The sequence below is a fragment of the Rattus norvegicus genome, chromosome 11 (genome assembly GCF_036323735.1).
Source record: "Rattus norvegicus strain BN/NHsdMcwi chromosome 11, GRCr8, whole genome shotgun sequence".
In the NCBI taxonomy this organism is placed as follows: domain Eukaryota; kingdom Metazoa; phylum Chordata; class Mammalia; order Rodentia; family Muridae; genus Rattus; species Rattus norvegicus.
Genome location: NC_086029.1, coordinates 48,835,916 through 48,855,883, shown reverse-complemented (window position 1 = coordinate 48,855,883; position 19,968 = coordinate 48,835,916). Strand labels below are relative to the sequence as shown.

General features: G+C 47.1%; 1 protein-coding gene across 4 annotated transcripts in view; it reads left to right on the top strand.

The window, feature by feature from the left end:
• Positions 1-2,191: 2,191 nt before the first annotated feature.
• The window catches only part of Brwd1 (bromodomain and WD repeat domain containing 1), a 97,519-nt gene continuing 79,742 nt past the window's right edge, over positions 2,192-19,968 (top strand). For 3 of the 4 annotated variants that reach the window (XM_006248186.5, XM_039088408.2, XM_039088409.2), the window contains exons 1-4: positions 2,192-7,770; positions 7,844-7,902; positions 8,001-8,030; positions 8,129-8,188. In XM_006248186.5, the coding sequence (XP_006248248.1) occupies positions 7,722-7,770; positions 7,844-7,902; positions 8,001-8,030; positions 8,129-8,188 (198 nt within the window). In that variant the 5' untranslated portion in view covers positions 2,192-7,721. The remainder of the gene's footprint in view (positions 7,771-7,843; positions 7,903-8,000; positions 8,031-8,128; positions 8,189-19,968) is intronic. The other variant, NM_001371922.2, reaches the window with a different exon arrangement.

Genomic DNA, 19,968 nt, shown 5'->3' with positions numbered 1-19,968 from the left:
TTCTCTTGCCTAACTTCTGGGATTCCATTTTCTACTATGCCTAACTTCCTGGGGTGCTCGAGAGGGACCCAGGACCTGTGCGTGCTATACAAGCACTCTAGCAACTGTGCTAAATCCTGAGGTGCTGAGAATTATTTAGATCTATGAGTATTGTGCCGTAAGTAGGTTGTTACATTTTCTTGAAAACATTTTGTGTGTGTGTGTTTGCCGTGGTGTGTGTAGGTCACAGAACAATTTTTTTTTTTTTTTTGAGCTGGGGACCGAACCCAGGGCCTTGCGGTTCCTAGGCAAGTGCTCTACCACTGAGCTAAATCCCCAACCCCACAGAACAATGTTTTACTGCTCATTCTTCTCTTCACCCTGCTTGCTTGTTTGCTTTGAGGCAAGGTCTTGCTCTATAGCTTCAAGCTCTCTATCCTGCTTTGGCCTCCTGAATGAGCTGGGCGTTGCATAATGTCCGTATAGGCATTCTCTCTGTATGCACAGCCTAGCTAGCCATGCCATGAGCACTAAATTATACCTGTGTATGGATGGCTTGGCAGTGCCCAGAATATAAAAATCATTAAATCATTTTCTAGTTGCTACCCTCGTTTGAAGATCACTAGATGGAAATGGTGAGATTGCTCAACTGGTCGAGACATTCTCTGCCAAGCCTAATGACTTGAGTTTGATCCCTGAGACCCTCGTGTTGGAAGGGGAAAGAGACTGAAAATCATATGCAAGGGTTCCATAAATGAATGTAAGCAACACTGAACAACTCGTCAGAAGCAGCTCCTCCATGGATGAGATGACAGGTTGCTGGACGGGAGAGTGGGTTTGATCTCCAGCACCACCGAAAAGCAGCCAAGCCCATAGAGAAGTTATTCTGCTCTGACATCCAAACACAGACCAGCTCCTCCATTCCAAGGTCTTGTCCCACCACACTGGGTTCTGATGCTGGGAAGAGTATCCCAAAGGCTCAGGGATGAACGTGGGCCAACGCCTACAAGTGGGAACAAACGGGGACAGAAGCCAGTGACTGGGGAGAGGCAGGAGTCAGAGAGGGAGATTAAATGTGGAAACAATTTGCTGAGGGAGGCAGGGACAAATAGCCTGAAGGGACAGCTGGCTGGGTTGGCCTTGAAGGGAAAGATGATACCACCACTGGTGGGTGGGTGAGGGGCCTCTGGGGTGGCTGCAAGGCCTGTGAGGGCAGCTGAGGGCCCAATAGGATCAGGAAGGTTGTGTGTGGTGTGCATTCCTTTGCTCTAAGAAGACAGAGCTTCGTGAGTTTAAGGTCCGCCTGAGCTTCACTGAGAGATCCAGGACTGTATAAGTGAGATACTATCATCTCAAGATACTACCATTGTTTCAGAGTCTTCTGTGTATCTGTTAAGACATTACCTCCCATTTCTAGGGGAATTAATTTATACAATAGACAAATCTGGAACCTGCATTGACCACAGAGTGCCGGCTTTGGATGAGGCAGTGGTTGTAGAATGAATAATGATCCAGGGTTTTTGGTATTTGATTTCTCCTCCGGGGGCTGATTAGGTTCTGGATAAAGACCTTCCCACTTTGTGGCCCTCCCAACTACACTGACCTGGGCTCATCACCAGTACCTGCCACATAAATCTAAATTCAGTTAATAAAGCTAGTCATGGGGGTGAATGCCTTTAATCTCAGCACTCCTAAAGGAAGAGGTGGGATTTTTGTGAGTTTAAGGCCAAGTGTGGTCTACGGAGAGCTTAGGCTAGCTAAAGAGTGACACCCTGTATCAAAAATCAAAAAATGAATTCAGTTAACATCCATTTCTGGTTGGCATTTAATTCCTGCATGCAGGAGGCAGAGGCAGGATCTCTGTGAGTTTGAGTACAACCTGGTCTATACAACAAGTTCTAGGACAGCAAGGGCTACATAAGGAGACCCTGAGACAAAGCAAACCAAACCAATTGTTTTTTCATTAACCTATTATTAGACATTGAATTTCTACAGACTTCCCTATCTTGTTTTTTGGAATCTCAAAAATTGACTTCTCCTTTCTGGTTTGAGACAGTCCTGTGAGGGAGTCCAGGCTAGCCTGAAACTCTTTCTTAAAAATTAAATTACCTGGGCTGGAGAGATGACTCAGTGGGTAAGAGCACTGACTGCTCTTCCAGAGGTCCTGAGTTCAAATCCCAGCAACCACATGGTGGCTCACACCCATCTGTAATGGGATCTGATGCCCTCTTCTGGTCTGTCCAAAGACAGTGACAGAGTACTCATATACATGGAATAAATAAATAAAAAAATTAAATTACCGGGGCTGGGGAGATGGCTCAGTGGTTGAGAGCACTGGATGCTCTTCCAGAGGTCCTGAGTTCAATTCCCAGCAACCACATAGTGGCTCACAACAACCATCTGTTGTGGGATCTGATGCCCTCTTCTAGTGTGCCCTCATACATAAGAATGTAAAAAGGAAATTTGCCACTGTGTGTGCACATATCTGGGTGTGCTTATGCCATTGTGAATATACAGATGTTAGAGGGCAACTTTTAGGAGTTGATTCCCTTCTACTGGGGATTCCGGATCCTGGGCTTGAACTCAGGTTGTGGGGCTTGCATGCTAAACGCTTTTACCTGCTGAGAATTACTTTGAACTTCTGATCCTCCTTCCTCTGGGTGTGTGTGACCATATCTGGTTTATGCCAGTCCTGGGAACTGAATTCCAGACTTTGTGTATGCATTTGGGCATGTATCAATTGAACCAAGTTCCCTGGATTGGAACTTTTGACTACGACGTGTAGCAGGATATCCAGCCCCCAACCTACTGTGTGTCTCTGGGGGTGGAATTTAAAGACTTCACACGTGCTGGGCAAGTGCTCTGCCATTGAACCTTCATTTCCTGAACACTCTCTCTTGTGTGGTCTCTGTGGTCAGACTGATTTGACTACATTGAGGTGGCTTCTTGGTTTTGTTTTTTAAATTGAGATGAGGCCTTACTTATCCCACACTGTGTAGCAAAGCATGACCTTGAATTTCTCATCTTCTATATCCACCTCATGGGTGCTGGGGTTATAGGCATGCACTACCATACCTGGTTTTGTGAGATGCAAGTGATCCAACCCAGGGGCTCTGCATGCTAGGCACTCCAACTGAGTGATGGAGCTCCCAGCTTCCCACTGATTTTTTGAGATTATATGGTTACATTGTTCTCTAACCCCCCCCCCCATATACCCCTCCTTGTTCTTTTTCAAATTCATGGCTTTTTCATTGTTGTGACATGCATGTACATATGTGTTTGTAAATATAATCTACTCACTCTGTGTCCTGTTATTTGAGTGCATACGTTATGGCTGAGCATTTGGTATTGGACACCTGCCTCGTGTGCTCTTCCCACTCTCTGTAATCCTGAGTTGCCTGTAGTTGTGTAGAGCTGAGGTCTTGTGGGCTTTCCCAGTCCACTTTGGCATGTCTAGGGAAATTGTGTACGTGGTTCCATGCATGCACGTGAAAGGCAGAGAAGTGTCTGTCATCTCCCTGACTGCTCCTTTAAGGTGGAGTCTCTACCTGGGGCACTTTTTTTTTCCTGGCTAGGTTAGGTAGCTTGTTACCTGATGGATCTTTTGGAGTTATGATGCTTAGCTTGCCCTGTGGGTCCTGGGATCCAGAGGGGCCTCATGATTGCACAGCACGATTAACTACTGATCTCTTGTTCTAGGGAAATTAAAACAAAGAAAAAACTGTGTGTGTGTGTGTGTGTGTGTGTGTGTGTATAGAGTGTGGGTCAGAGGACAACTTCCAGGAGCTGGTTTTCTCTTCCACCTTCTACCTGTGGGTCCTGAGAATTGAACTTGGGTTGTCAGGCTTGGTAGCAGTCATGTTACCCACTTAGCTGTCTTACTGACCCTTTAGGGGAATTCTTAAACTCCCAAACTCCTTAGGCCTCAACCTCCTCATTCTTAAAAATATGGGATAACTGTTTGCAGTTGTCCCTTGGCCTTTCCAATTTTTTGGTCTCCTGCCTGGCTGAGCAATCATTTGTAACCTATTCTTCAGACCCGTTTCCCTGTGTGGTAGAGGGAAGGGCCTGACTCAAGGGTAGTGCTGGCTCATCTGTGCCTGCTTCCTGCTTGCCATTGACTGGGCTGACTGCCCTGGCTGGGGTGGTTCTCCAGGTCTCTGGCTTCTTTGTGCGCTCCCTCTGAGAGTTTGGGGCATGACTCCATGTGATGCAGCTGTTGGGCTCTGAGCGTTCAACTAGCGAAGGAACAGGCTCCAAGACGTATCACAGGCTGGAGATGGTGACAGTAGTCTCTTCAGGTCACCTGCTGTTGAGACTTTTCTACACTCACTAAGCTTTTCTTAAATTTAATTTTATTTTTTGATAAATCAGTTGTCTAATCTCTTTGGTGCAGTTCCAGCATGGCTTGTGTTCACTTGTGTTAGGAACACACACAGTTCTGGTCTTGTTTGGAGAGTTCTGTCGGGCAAGCAGCTACTACTACATTACTGGATGGTAGTGCACTCCTTTTTCTTCTTTCTGGCAGGTATGATTCGTCAGGGTCTCTGGGCTGAGTCGAATGGAGATCATAGTCCACCTTGTCACCCACCTTGTGTGTGTGTTGTGTGTCTGTGTGAGGAGAGGAGCTCAGAAGATGAAGTTGTTGCCGCCACTTAGCCTGATGGTCTGAGTTCAGTTTCTAGGACCAGGAGTAAGGGGAGAACCGACTCCTGAAAGCTATCTTATGCTGCTGTTTAAGTTGTACTCCTGCCTGGGCTGTTTTATCCATCCATCCATCTACCCTCCCTCCCTCCCTCCCTTCGCTCCTTCCTCAGCCGGGGCTGGCACCAGAGTCACACGTCTCATGTCCCCATCTCTGATCTCATGTAAGGGTTACCATACATACTACCTACCCAGGATTAGAACTTTAATTGCAGACAATGACCAGCATTTGGGATAAAGATTCTTTTTTTTTTTTTCTTTTTTCTTTTTTTCGGAGCTGGGGACCAAACCCAGGGCCTTGCGCTTGCTAGGCAAGTGCTCTACCGCTGAGCTAAATCCCCAACCCCTGGGATAAAGATTCTTACATCTGTTTGGGAACTACATTTTACTTTATGATAGTGTGAGGAAAAGGAATACAAAACTCCTTGGTCTATCTAAACATTTAAAGGAACTAGAGGGATGGCTTAGTGGTCAATCTTCCAGAGGACCCAATAAGTCTGTCCTAAGAATGCCAAGTAAGGTGTTCCGGTTATACATCTTTAACAATTTAATTTTTTGATTTATGTGAATGTCTGTTTTGCCAGCTTGTGTATGTGCATCACCTGGAAAGGTCAGAAGAGGGTATCGGGTCTATAGATGGCTGTGAGCCACCATGTGATTGCTGGGAATTGAACTCAGGACCTCTGGAAGAGCAGCCAGTGCTCTTAACCGCCGAGCCATCTCTCCAGTCCCTATCTTTAGGGCTTTAACTATGGCTTGTATGCAGTAGTATTCCTTGGTGCTGCACCAAGCCCATCTCTCTCTCTCTCTCTCTCTCTCTCTCTCTCTCTCTCTCTCTCTCTCTCTCTCTCTCTTTTTGGTTCATTTTTTCGGAGCTGGGGACCGAACCCAGGGCCTTGCGCTTCCTAGGTAAGCGCTCTACCACTGAGCTAAATCCCCAGCCCCAAGCCCATCTTTATCCTTACAGCTACAGGTCTAGTGGGTCCTCTTTCATTTACTCTCTCAGTTGACTAATTTTTTTTCCTGCATCTTGGTCTCCACTTGCAACGTCTCGACTGGAACTTTCCAGTTTTCCCAATTTTAGTTGGTGACTTTCTGGCTCTGTCCACCAGTCACCCCAATACTTGGACTAAACCTGTTTTAAAGGATCTCATGTATCCTGGGGCTCTCTTCAAATCTGCACTGCAGAGAAGTATGTCCTTGAACTTATGAACCGCCCGCCTCTGCTGGGATCAGTTGGTGCTGTTTCTGTGCTGCCCCAGATCAAACTCAGGCAAGCCACCTCCTCAGCCGGAAGCTAGAGTTCTTTGGCTTTCTCCTTCAGATGCACGAAGTCCCCAGAGGAGTGACAGTTCCGTACCTTTCCCTCAGGCAAGTTAGTTTTTACACCAGTGCCCTAAATCTTATCATTACAGTTCACATTTCCCCTAAAGGGCACCAAACTGGTTTTTTTTTTTTTTTTTTTTTTTGGTTCTTTTTTTTTCGGAGCTGGGGACCGAACCCAGGGCCTTGCGCTTCCTAGGCAAGCGCTCTACCACTGAGCTAAATCCCCAACCCCCACCAAACTGTTTTGATGGGAACGGTGTTTACTGCTGTTTTATCTTACCACTTGGTGTTTGCTGAGTTTGCATTACTCTGAACAGGTGTAGGCCACCTACCTATTCACATGAACTTTCTCCACGTAATTAATGAAAAAGTCAACTTAGATGCTGGAAATGCCTTTTAGCTCATAAATCCTTTCGCTATGGAAGCAGCAGCACTGTTGGCTACAGTTTACAGATAAGGCCAATTAAGACACAGAGGTTAAATGATTTGCCTAACATCATACACCTGTTAGTTGGAGTCAGTCTAAGGTCCACTGCCCAGGCGTGACTGGGACACCTCGTTCCGCCTCCACACGCTGCTGAGGTTATGCTCACACACAGGCATAAGGGTTGGCTGATAGGAAGACTTGGTCACAAGACAGGACTCTTACAAATGACCTTTCTCGGTCAACCCATCGCAGGGAGGAAGGAAAGAATGCGGAGCCACCCAAGTACTGCGTCCTAAGCCTGAGGAACCACCCCAGACTCTTTACAGATACAAACAACACTCTGGTCACTCCCTAGCCCCACGACAGGCGCTCGCCTTCCCGTTGGTAGACTGACTGTCCTTTGGTGTTTTGGAATAAACAGTCGGTCGTTTGCGGTCAGGCCTCTTTCTGCCTCTATGCTGCCTAATCTAACAATGGCCATGTTTAGTTCTGTTCAGCTCTCTACGTCAGAGCTTGTCAGTGCACGGTGGACGTGGTGAAACAGATCCGGTTGGGTCGGGAGCCTAGCGCGGTAATGAGGGGGATTTTTCTGGAACTCTTCCACCACCTCTCCAACACAACCACTGACACTTGTGGCCGCAGCCCGCTTCCCACGGCCCCTCCGATTCCATCACCCGCACGGGACGCCTTTAACCCTCCGCGGGGCGCGGGGCAGGTGGTGACGTAGCCTCTGCTGCTCCACTCTAGGCGCCGCCATCCGAACTCCTCCCCAGCCCCGGGGTCTTCAGGGCGAGCCCAGGTGACCGTCCCCTTAGGCTCCGCCCCGTCCCGCCCCCTGCGCCTTCGGAACTGGCTCGCCCGGGCGCCGCCGCCGCCGCCGCCGCACAAAGGCCGGCGGCCGCCTCACCGCGCGCAGGAATCCAGCCACGCGCGTCCCAGACCCCCGCCCCGCTCCGCGGACGCAGCAGCCCCGACTAGCTCGCCACCCCTTGCGCTTCACGTCCCCGACGCGCAGGACGCCGAGGCGAGGCCCGCCTCCCCGCAAGGGCGCCAGCCACATCCGCGTCGTGCCACGCCGCCGGCTCCCCGCGGGGGGACTACTTCGCTCCCCGCCCCTCCGTCCCGCGCTACTTCCTGCCGCGGACGCGTCGGTGCGCGGCGCGCACGGCATGGCGGCGGCGGCGCGCGCCTGAGAGCTGGGGGTACGCCGGCCCGGTCAGGCCTCGGCGCGGCCTACACGCTCCGCTCCCTCGGTCGCTCGCTCGCTCCCGCCCGGCGCCCCGCCATGGCGGAGCCTTCGCCAGCCCGACGTCCGGTGCCTCTCATCGAGTCGGGTAAGACGCGGCCGCGCGTCCCCTGCCCGGTGTCGCGCGGCCGCCGCTGACCGTCCCTGTCTTCTCCCCGCAGAGCTGTACTTCCTCATCGCCCGCTACCTCTCAGCTGGCCCGTGTCGCCGAGCGGCGCAGGTGAGTGCGGGCCAGCTGGGTGGCGGGCGAGCGGGCGAGTGAACTGGGGTTGAGCGGGGCAGCGGACGGGGTCTGACCGCGCGTCTTCTCTGCCGCAGGTGCTGGTGCAGGAGCTGGAGCAGTACCAGGTCGGTCCGCCGCCCCCGCGTCCCCGTCCCCGCGTCCCGGTCCCGCCCGGCCTCCCGGCCGCGGTGGTCACCCGGACGCCTTTCATGTCTCTTTCCAGCTGTTGCCGAAGAGGTTGGACTGGGAGGGCAACGAGCACAACAGGAGCTACGAGGAATTGGTGAGCAGCTCCCGCGTCCTCCGCGCGCCCGCGCCCCCAGCTGGGTATCTCTGCTCCCGTGCGGGCGCCACGGGGCCGCGCCCGGGGGGGTCCACGGTGGCCGGGCGGCCCGGGGCGACGGGCCCGACCCCCGAGGGCTCGCGGTGGCGGGGCGGGGGCGGATTTGGCTGAAAACGGTCCTGGGGGCGGCGCCGGGCGCAGGCGGGGGCGCCCCTGGCTCGCGGCCGGGCTAGGGCTCCAGGTACGGCCGCCAGCCACTCAGAGGGGCGCTCTCATCGCTCTCCGTTCCGACTTGTAACTCGAGCTCTCATTGGTCTCTCTTCTGCCCCGCCCAGACCTTCAGACCACTTGTTTCCTAGGAATAGAGGAGTCCTTAGTCTTCTAAGGTGGAGAAATGGCTCCTCACTGTGGGCCCCCTCCCCCACTGTAGGATCGCACAAAGTTCTGCTTGATGAATATGGCAGTGCCGCACCTCTGCTTCCCCAGCCTGTATGTTTCTAAAAAGTTGGCTCACACTTGATCTTGCTGTATGCAGGTAGCGGTTCAGGCTTTAGGTTGACGTCCATCAGTCAGTCCATGTACTTATTTTTTGAGACAGGGTGTCATTACGTATCTCTGGCTTGCCTTGAGCTTAGAACAGGCTGGCCTTGAACTCAAGATCCTGCTTCTGAGAGCTTGGGCTAAAGGTGTGTGCTTACCTTTCTTTTCTTGAAGAGTGGTTAACATGTGGGTTACGTTTGTTTCCCTTTGCTGCCTTCTCCCTATGCTTGCTTAGAGGTTCTTGTGTATAATTCAGTTTTATCCAGTGAACAGACTTTGGGGCTTTGGGGACTTGTTTCTTGTTAATGGGGCACAAATGTTCTAGGAACACACAGTTGACGACTTTAAGATGAAACAGAAGACGTGCTAACCCACACTGAGCATGCTCACTGCAGAGGTTGAGGACGGTGTGCTTTTGGTTTCTGATTACAGAGACCCGTTTGGCTTTGACTTGCAGTCCTGCTTCATTCAACACTGATGCTGGGCTGGGATTACAGGAGAGCTCCATCTCATTGGCCTCACCGTGTGTCTAAGACCTGCTGTGAACAAAACGTTAGCCAGGGGGGTCTGTCATGTATGGGAGTAGTTAAGTCTAGTCACCTTGTTGTTTCAGGACTAACGATTTAACTAGAGTGCTCAATAGTGCAGGCCAAGAGCCCCACAGCAGTGGTTGCCACCCCTTTTGGGGGTTGCATATCAGATGTTTACATTGCAGTTCATAACAGTAGTAAAACTACAGTGAAGTAGCAATGAAAATAATTTTGTGGTTTAGGGTCACCACAACATGAACTGTATAAAGGGCCTCAGGGTCGCAGCCCCACAGCCCTGCAGCCCTGCAGCCCCAGGGAGGCTGAGGATGACTGTTCTTTCCTCAGCCAGGTGCTGGCTATGACAGGTCCAGCTGCTGAGTAGAGCAGGGTTGCTGGTTTTTTGTCTTTTGAGTTATTTTTAAGGAGCAAATGCTCAGGCTGGTAAGATGACTTACCATCTATGAAACTATTTCCTGTTACCCCTAACATGTGCGCTTACTCCTGGGGACTCTGAGTGGAGGAGGGAGAGAACTTCCACAGGGGAGCCTCTGCCACCCACCCTCAGGCCATGGCACATATGTCCAGGCATGCAGTGCCTTTGTTTGGTTTTTTGAGACAGGGTTTCCTTTGTGTAGTTTTTCTTTTCCCTCTCTCTGACCCCCCCCCCCCCACCTGATTTTTTTTTTTCCCAGTGTTTCTCTTTGTAGCCCTGACTGTTCTGGAACTTGTTTTGTAGACCAGGCTGACCTCAAATTCACAGAGATCCACCTGCCTCTGCTTCCCAAGTGCTGAGATTAAATGTGTGGCACCATGCCCAGCCAAATTTGTTTTCTTAGGTTTGAACTTTTTTTCTTTTTTCTTTTTTTTTTTTTTTTGGAGCTGGGGACCGAACCCAGGGCCTTGCGCTTCCTAGGCAAGCGCTCTACTGCTGAGCTAAATCCCCAACAGGTTTGAACTTTTAAAAGGCTTGTAGGATGGGGGCATGCTGGAGTGTGAGTCCAAGATGTCTCCTAGTGCTGTACCCACAGTAAGGTTTAACCACACACCTTTTCTACTGGACAGAGACTCTGATTTACAGAGGAAAAGCTCCAGGAAAGCTCAGCTACTGAGTTGGAGCCTGATGAGGCAGAGATAAACTTTGTAGCCACACCTCCTTCCAGTCTACCTCCTGGTGCTCCTTTTGAAAACCTAGGGAACCTGTAAGTAGTTTGTCTCAGTTTTACTTCTGTTGATATAAAAACAGCCTTTGAGGGATGAATGCCGAAGCTGTTGAGGACATGGCTGTCCTACTGGGGAGAAGTTAAGACACACATAGATAGGATTCTGTTCCTGAGGATGGCCAGCCACATAGGTCTGAAGAACTGTCTTCTGTCATGACTGAACAGCTCACACTGCTTGTCACCTGGCTGGTCACTGCTAGGGTATCATTTCCTCACCCCCTTCCTTTCCCCTGATGGTTGAGGATAAGGTGCACTTATGGGGGTTGGCCCAGGTGGGTCTCCGGCAAGTGCCTTTACTCACTGAGCCATCTCACTGGCCCTGGAGTATTACTGGTTTCTTTCGAGAATGTATGTGTAGCTTCTAGGCTTCAAATATTAGTTTTCTTTAGTATTTAGATGTGTTATTTGAAGCATACACAAAATGGGAGTTGCCCCTACAGTCATAGATTGCAGTTTACCATTTGCTGTGTTTACGTTTCCATTTGAGGCATTCTAATTCCCATCAGAAAAATTTTCCCACAGGTGAGTGGAACGCTGACCCACGAACCAGCTACCGTTACCCAGTGATTAATCAAGAGCTTTGTTGGTTCTCATCCATTGAGGCTCCTGTTGGCCAGTGTTCTCTGACCCTATTGAGTTCCCTTTTAAGCATGGTCCATAAAGTATTTCTTGTAACTGCTGGAGTTGTGTGTGTGGTAGTCACTAGAGCGAATGCCCTGGCAGTTAATGTGGTCAGAGGGCAGTTCAGAACCTGTGGTTCTTCCAGGGTGGGTCCTGGTGCTTTTACTTCGAGTCATCTCTACCCCTCCTGTTATTTATATTGTGTAAATTACATTCATTTGGTGTGTGGTGGGAAGGTGTTTGAGTGGGTAAGGGCAACTTGGGGTGTCTTGTTCCACCATTGGGTCTCAGGGATTGAACTTGGGGCATTATAGGCTTCATAGTAGTCATCTTTACTCCCTGAGCCCTCTTTGTTAGCCCCACCTGGAATATTTGAAGCAAACTCTACACATTTATGTGTATCCTAAGTTCTTACTGTTCTTTGTGTTGAGATGTTTCCACGAAGCTCAGGCTAGCCTTGAGCTCCTACTTCTGCCCTAATGTGCTGGGGTTAACGGGTATGCCCCCATGCCTCGATAAAAGGACCATTTCTTTTTTAAGGGGTACAGTGCAGGTTCAGCTTAGTACAGCCAAAGTGGAACTTCCTGAGTGCCTGTATCACAGATTCTGTGTGGATGTTTTCTTCTGGTTCTCCAAATGCCTTCATAACATTTTTGCAGGCTTAAGGCAGGATCTCATGTAGCCCAGGCTACCTGACCTTGAAATATATAGCTGAGGATGACCTCTGTCAAGCTCTTGATCTTCTTGCCCCCAGTTCAAAAACTGTTGGGCTTACACAATACTTGGTTTGAGTATAATCTTAAAATTCTTTTTAAAATATTCATTACCCAACTGCAGGTCCCCCAGTGTAAAAACCTTTAATAGTTTTTTTTTTTTTTCTGTACTGTCTAATTGTTTGCTCATACATAGATTTCTCGTGTTCCTTTTCCTTGGTGGTTCTAATCCTTTGATAAGAATCGTTTGGTGGGACTTAAACATTCTGGATGTTCACAGTGGTCACCAAGTCCACCAAGTTACAGTCTGTTACAGTGTGTGTGGGCACTAGAAATTAAAAGGCTTTCCAGTTGGTTCTAGCCTAGCGTTATGATACTGCCCTGCAGTTGACATTTGTGCCTGTGCTGTTTGTCTGACTTGTACTTAGGAGCAAGAGTACTCTTTCCTCTCAGGAACTGAGACTAGATTTCTGTCAGTGTAAAGCTCTTTGTTAACAGGCCTGGGAATTCGTAGAATTTAATTGACTCTTCATGATCTATAGATAGTAAGGGAGAGGGAATAGAACTCTAGAGCTGAACATGAGACTTGAGAATGGCTAGGTGTGTAAAGGCGAGGGCTTCACTGAGGAAAGGAACAGAGTTCGTCTTGTCTGTAGGCAGAGGTGATTGGTTGGCCAATATGAGCTAGAGTCTGTTTTGGAACCAATCAACATGGAGAGGGGAGAGGGGAGAGGGTTAGGAGATCTGTCTGTCTGTCTCTCCCTGTGCTGCAGATCAGGTTGAATGTTGACACACCTCTTTTGTGTATGCGAATGGGTGTGCATGCCACAGTGCAAACACAGATCAGAGGACAACTTGTTAAGAGTCTGTCTTCTTCCATGTGTGTTTCTAGCTCCTTCCTTGTTGACCCATCTCATGGCCTCAAACAGCATTTTTATATAAGGTGGCATCTTCCTTAACCAGTAAGAGGAAGCAGTTGATCCTTACAGTGTAACTGCAGTGTAACACGCCTGAGCCCAGGCAGCTCTGGCTCGCTTGCCAGTACTTAGATTAGAAGAGTGTATTATCATGATAGGCTCATTGCAGTTTTTCTTAGACCTTAAATTAGAAATCTTTTTTTTTTTTTTTTTTTCTTTTTTTCGGAGCTGAGGACCGAACCCAGGGCCTTGCGCTTTCTAGGCAAGCGCTCTACCACTGAGCTAAATCCCCAACCCCAAATTAGAAATCTTTTATCTGTCTAGTAATTCTTTTTAAGAAAAAAAGCCTATCTTTGGGTGATGATTCAGTGGTTAAGAGAATTGGCTGCTTTTTCAGTAAGACATGGGTTCCATTCCCAGGACCCACCTAGCAGTTCATAACTGTCTTTTTTTTTTTTTTTTTTTTTTATTAAAGATTTATTTCATGTATGTGAATACACTGTCGCTGTCTTCAGACACACCAGAAGAGGGCGTCAGATCCCATTATATATGGTTGTAAGCCACCATGTGGTTGCTGAGAATTGAACCCTGGACCTTTGGAAGAGCAGTCAGTGCTGTTAACCGCTGAGCCATCTATCTCTACAGCCTCCTTGTAACTGTCTTTATCTCCAGTCTTAGGATCCCATGCTGTCTTCTGTCTTTCAAGGGCACCTGACACATGTGCATAGAGTGTATGCAGATAGAACACCTATATATAGAAACAAAAGTTTTAAATAGTATGTATACGTCTGTATATGCCCACAAGTTCAGGTCCCTCTGAGGCCAGAGATACTGGATCTCCTGGAGCTGGAGTTATTGGCAGGTATGATCTTGTCCAGTGTAGGTGCTGGGTATTGAACTTTGGTCTTTTGCAAGAGTATCATATGCTCTTAACTAGTGAGCCATCTTTCCAGTCCTCTTTTACTCTTTGGCACATTAGTTCAACGGTGTCCCGTTCTGACTTGCTTTTCTTTTCCTTTATTCATCATCCTTTCTTTGTGTTTTCCTGTCTCACCTCTTCCTGTCCCTCAGTAGTCCTGGCTCATTTGGAGCTCTAGATGTAGACCAGGCTAGCCTTGAAACTTTGATTTGTCCTTGCATGTTGGCATTTTAGGTGTGTGCCACTTTGCCAGGCCCCTACCAGGTTTGTTCTGTGTAACAGGTCTTGTAATAACTTACGCCAAAGAAGCGGCTTTAAGATGTGCATGTGGGGCCTGGGGAGAGGCTCAGCATATGGGAGTACTAGCTGCTCTTTCCAAAGGGTCTGGGTTAAATTCTCAACACCCATGTGGCAGCTCACAACTGTCTAATTTCAGTTACAGGGGATCTGATATCTTCACACAGACATACCTGCATGCAAAACACCAATGCCCATAAAGTATGAGTAAATCTTTTTTAAAAAGATGTGCATGTGTAGTCAATACAGCTTACTTTGTAGCTCTGGCTGGCCTGGAACTCCGGGATCTGTCTGCTTTTGACTCCTGAATGTTGATTAAAGTCATCAGTATTTGTAGTTGCAGCTAGACATGGTATCATTTTAGTTTACATTCGTAGGGTCTTAAGATATCTTAAGATAACAAATGTTTATGAATGTATTATCTGAATCAAGGAAGGGTACCTGATTGGATCACTAAAACATGGATAAGAACCGAGCTGCATTTGTGCCTGGTGCTGAGAAAGGCATGACAGTTCTGAGTCACTTGGCCTTGGCTGGGCTGCTTCGTTTGCACAGGCTCACCGGTCATTGAGGTCTGTGACTTCAGGATAAAGGTCCTTTTGTTTCTTTGCATATGATTTTTTTTTGTTCTGTTGCTTTCTATAAAGTAGGGTTGTGAATTTGTGTTTTCCTTCTAATTTCTTTAGTTTTTAAGTAAAAGATATGTTAAAGTCTTATTGTTGAATAGACCTAATATTTTAAAATTAGAAAATGATCCTCATTTAGATGACACTTATAAAAAAAAAAGTCATTAAAAAGATCTATTTTCATGTGTATGAGTGCTTTGCCTGCATAGGGGTGTGTGTGTGTGTTTGTTTGTGTAACATATGTTCCTGTTAACCCATGGATGTCAGAAAAGGACATGAAATTCTTTGGATCTGGAGTAGCAGATGGTTGTGAGCCACCATGTGGTTTCCACGAACTGAACTCAAGTCTGTGAGAGCAGCGAGAAGTGCCCTTAACATTTTGAGTTATGTCTTCAGCCCCAAAGGATGATGCTTTGTCTCTTGAGTTTGTTTCTTTTGACCTCCTGGGTCTTGTGCATTCTACACAAGTGCTCTCCCACTGAGCTACAGCCCTAATTCACAGTTCTGCATCTTTACCATGGGCCATATGAATAGGATTGTTTCACCAGTTCTTGATGGCAGAAAGAAACAGCTCAGAGGCACCCCCCCCCCCCATTTTGCAGCCTGGGAGCTCAGACTTAGGTTATCCTAAGTACCATGTTTCCAGATTTGTTGACAGTTGCAGGAAATTTTTATAGCAATAGAGTAAAGGCATAAAGGCAATTCTCTAGTACATGGGTGGAAACGTAGGTGGTTACAGCAAAATGGAGAGTCTTTGCCATACCTCCTGGTGTTAGCCTTCAGAATGGTGGAGTCTGGCTGGAAGTAGTATATACTTGTAATCCCAGCTCTTGGGAAACAGGCAGGCAAATCTCTTGAGTTGGAGACCAGTCTGGTCCAGGACAGCCTGGGTTACACAGAAACCATGTCTTGAAAAAACCAGACCAAACAAAAAAACCAAACCAAAATCCCAAAAGCAAAAAGAAACAGAAAGGTGGAGTCTGCTTGAGCATTCCAGAAAGGATTTTACCTAACACCATGAAGAAGACAGGTGAAATACCGGTGGGTCTAGTTAGGGGCCCAGAGACAGCCCAAGATGGTTTGGTTCTGGACTTGTACCACTCCAGCTCTGGAAACAGGTTCTAAGGGTCCGTTGGCCTTGTACTGTGTTGAATATAGTGTGGCTATGTTTGGGTACTTCAGTTTGCACTGAGCTTTGTTGTATAAAAGGGGACAGACATGGTCCGATGATCGGTTCACCCCAGAAAGAATATACGGTTTCCTCACTGGCTGTAAGTGGTGGCTGGACCTTTGTATTTGTAGTTGACGGTCCCTGGGTACTGTTTTGTTCACTGCTGACTTTGCATGCTTTGAGGGCAAGAGCAAGACTTCCTTTTAAAGACTTTAGGATTTCGGCCCTTGTGACCTTTCTAATGTAGTTACTTCTACTAAAAGGTTCTACATACATGCGTGTATGTATGCATATATTTATTTGAAGGCAGGTCTTACCATGAGGTTTTACCTGTCCTGGAACTCATTATGTAGACCTGGCTGGCCTTGAACTCTAGAGATCTGTCCTCTGCCTCCCAAGTGCTAGGATTAAAAGCACGTGTTCCCACATCTGGTCTGCATGTCTGTAAATACTATTTTATTTATTTTCACTGGGTAGTCCTGGAACTTGCTCTGTAGACCAGGCTGGCCTTTGCTTCCTGAGTGCTGGAATTAAAGGTGTGCCACTATTTACCAGCAAACACTTTTATTTTATGTGTGTATACACTTTTATTGGTATGTGTACATGTACTCAGTGTCAGTGTGCACATACTAGTTAGTGTTAGTATTCTCCTCTGACCATGTGGGATCCAGGGATGGAACTTGGGGTGTGAGGGTTGGTGGTGAGTACTCTAAACTGGCTGAGACATTTTGGCTGGCCCAGTTTATATTCTTTTTTTTTTTTTTTTTTTTTTTTTTTTGGTTCTTTTTTTCGGAGCTGGGGACCGAACCCAGGGCCTTGCGCTTCCTAGGCAATCGCTCTACCACTGAGCTAAATCCCCAGCCCCCCAGTTTATATTCTTAAAAAAACGATAAAGACATTTAGATTTATGTATATGTATGTGCTAACAACTATGCAGCACATGTCACGGAGGGCATTAGGGCATTGGAGTCACGGGTGATTGTGAGCTACTATGTGGGTGCTGGGAACCAAACCTGGGTCCTCTGCGAGACTCCCAAATGATGTTGTTGGTGAGCAGCCTCTCTTGCCTTTTTAATACTTAACTTTATCCATTTACTGCCTGTATCTACACTCACGTGTGTGTGCATTTCATGGCACATATCCCTTTGTGTGCGACAAGGGGATTGACCCCTTTATCAGGCAGGACAACAGCGTCTCACTGGTCTCACTGTAGCTCTGACTGGCTGCCCTTGAACTCAACAGATATTTATTTTTGCCTCCTGAGCGCCTGCATTACCACACCCTGCACAGTTTTTCTTCATTACAATAAATTGCAATGCATTTATTTATTTGTTTATTTATTTATTTATTTAAAAATGAAGTTTGTCTTTTTCAATCTCAGTTAATGCTTTATTTTTATCTTCATTTTCACTTTTGAGACATGGTCTCAAGTAAACCAAGCTGACCTCAAGCTGGTTGTGCAGCTGAAGAAGAGCTCCCACTTTTGATGCTATCTGCTGTGCCTTTCAATTGTTGATGTGTTGCGGTAAAAATTTTAAGAAGGAACATTTTTCTATCAGTTCCTGCAAGCTGGATCCGCTTGCTCTGGCTGCTACTCTGAGTGGTCCTCTAGGTGGTAGTTAGCATGCCTGGTGAGTGCACACACACACACAAACACACACACACACACACACACACACACACAACCTCATTCAGTGGGCCCTTGTGTGTTCTCACTCTGTATAGGCAACAAAACCGGATTCCCATGCTCCAACTGCCTTTCAGCCATTTCTTTCACACGCTGTCCTCTTTAGTCCAGTAGAATCAAAGTTCCAGAAACTTGTAATTTAGCAATTAGATTTATATGTTAAATACTCATCCACAATACATCCACACAATAAATTCACTGCCAATTAATAAAGATGTAGACCACCCGGATCGGAATCATCTTCCTCTGCTGCGTTGGCTCCATCTTGATTCCTCTCCTCCCTCCTCCTCCCACCTTAAACAAAAGCTTTGTCCCTGCCCCACTCTGCTGTCTAATCATGTATCACCTTGACATCAACCTACACTGATGCCAGGTGTATTCTGTGTGATGTCGAGGTCAAACCCAGGGCCTCCTGATGATATAATGGGTGAGATATTTATTTATTTTTATTGTCAAGTACTGTGGAAAAACAAAACCAAAAGCTGTAACCTATAGAGCCTTTGAATTATCAGGTTGGTGCAAAAAGAACTAAGAATGGATTGACCACGAATTGTAGATCATAGATAGATTCTAGCAGACATACCTATATTAGTCAAAGCAGGAACAGTCATGCTCAAAGCATTAAAAACTTAATTTTATATTTATATTTATTTTGAGATAAGGTTCTGCTATGTAGACTAGACTGGAACTCTCAGATCTTCTGCCTCAGCCTCTGAGCACTGGGGTTAAAAGGTGTGTGCCACCAAACCCAGCTAGATTGACCATTGTGTTTTATGTGTTGGGGTGTTTTTCTCCATGTATGTCTGCACTACATGTATACCTGGTGCCCACAGAGTTGAGAAGAAGGTGTGAGATGCCCTGGGACTGTAGTCACAGATGGTTGGGTGCGTCTGTGGACGCTATGTCTTGAACCTGGGAGAGCATCGATGCTCTTACTGCCGAGTTAAGATGCTTGGCAAGTGGTGGTTGGTTGGCAGGAAGTTGGGTGATTGTGGTTGACAAGGCCACATTCATAGCTTAGTGTAACATAACTTGCAAGTGCTGCTGTAGGTGTGGGGTTTATTAGCGTGGAGAATTTTTGTTGCATCTCATGTATTTTCTGGGCTTCTCAGATGTGAGTTTCACTGTTGAGAAGGTGGTTGTGGATCAGACAGACTAGTGCAGGCTTGGTTTGAAGTTCTTGCTGCCAGTCCACTTTTTATCACAAGTCATTGAGAAATGGTTCATTTGTCCTCAGGGTGGCAGTGGCCCAAAGGTTTCTGCTTTGTTTGTTTTTTGGAACATTTTCCCTTTTTCAACTCGTTTCAAATGTTCGGTGGCCTTTGAAGGTTCCTAAAGAGTTCTGCCAACTGCTGTGGTAGTTTGGACGTCATAGCTGTCCAGCGTTCTCAGTTGGTTATTGTCCACTTAATGGCCAAACTCTGCTTCTCGTCTTCAGGGGTCAAGGTTCTTGCTCCCTTTGCAAAACAAAACGTCTTTTTGAAATTAACTTTTATTTTGTATGTATGATTGGTTTGCCTGAATGTATGTGCATGAACAAACCTGGTGTCTTTAGAGGTCAGAAGAGTCAGGTCCCTTGGAACTGGAGTAGACAGTTGAGTGCATCATGAGTACTGGGAACTGAATGCCAGTCCTCAGCAAGAGCTGACCCATCTCTCTAGCTGACCCATATCTCTAGCCCTGCAAAGTCTGTTAGCTCTGCTACCCACTGCACCTGCACTCTTAGCATTTCTGGTCCAGGTGTAAGGTGGATGCTATGGGTGGTCTTCTCCGCTTTATGGCCCATTCTGAACTGTGTGTGTGACCGGGGCTTTTATCTAATCCCTGGTCCATATTATAGAGCAAATATAGAATAGCATGCAATAAACCACTAGCAAAGAAGATAACAACTACTCACTGACGCCCTATATAACATAACACATTTATCTTTTAAAGGTTTATTTATTTATTATAAAGAAATACACTGTAGCTGTCTTCAGACACACCAGAAGAGGGCATTAGATCTCCATTACATATGGTTGTGAACCACTATGTGTTTTCTGGGAATTGAACTCAGGATTTCTGAAAGAGCAGCAGTCAGTGTGCTTAACCACTCAGCCATCTCTTATAACCCATATATATGGCCCAATATAACACATTTATTAAAAATGTATTCCAGTACAACATATTTCCACATTGAAAAGCCATCATTACTGTTGAACAACCTAGCATGAAAAACTAGTGTATGTTTTTGGCTTTTAGAGTTTGGTGTCTTTTGGCATTGATTCCTGTGAGAAGTAGTTCTGTTTTCATTTCTTGAGCTTCATCTAGCCAGCTTCTTAGGGAGGTGTCAGATTAGGTGCCTGTGCATAGATTGTAGGTGCTGCAATCCCATTTAGACAGCTGAGGAGGAGGGTCACATATGGAGGAGGCCAGCCTGGCCTGCCATACATAGCATAACCCCGTGTCAAAAACAGAAACAAAACTTGTGTCATTGCGTAGCCATGGTGCTAAAGATGGAGCTTGGCTGTAGATTGCTTCCCTTTGCGTCTGAAGCTCT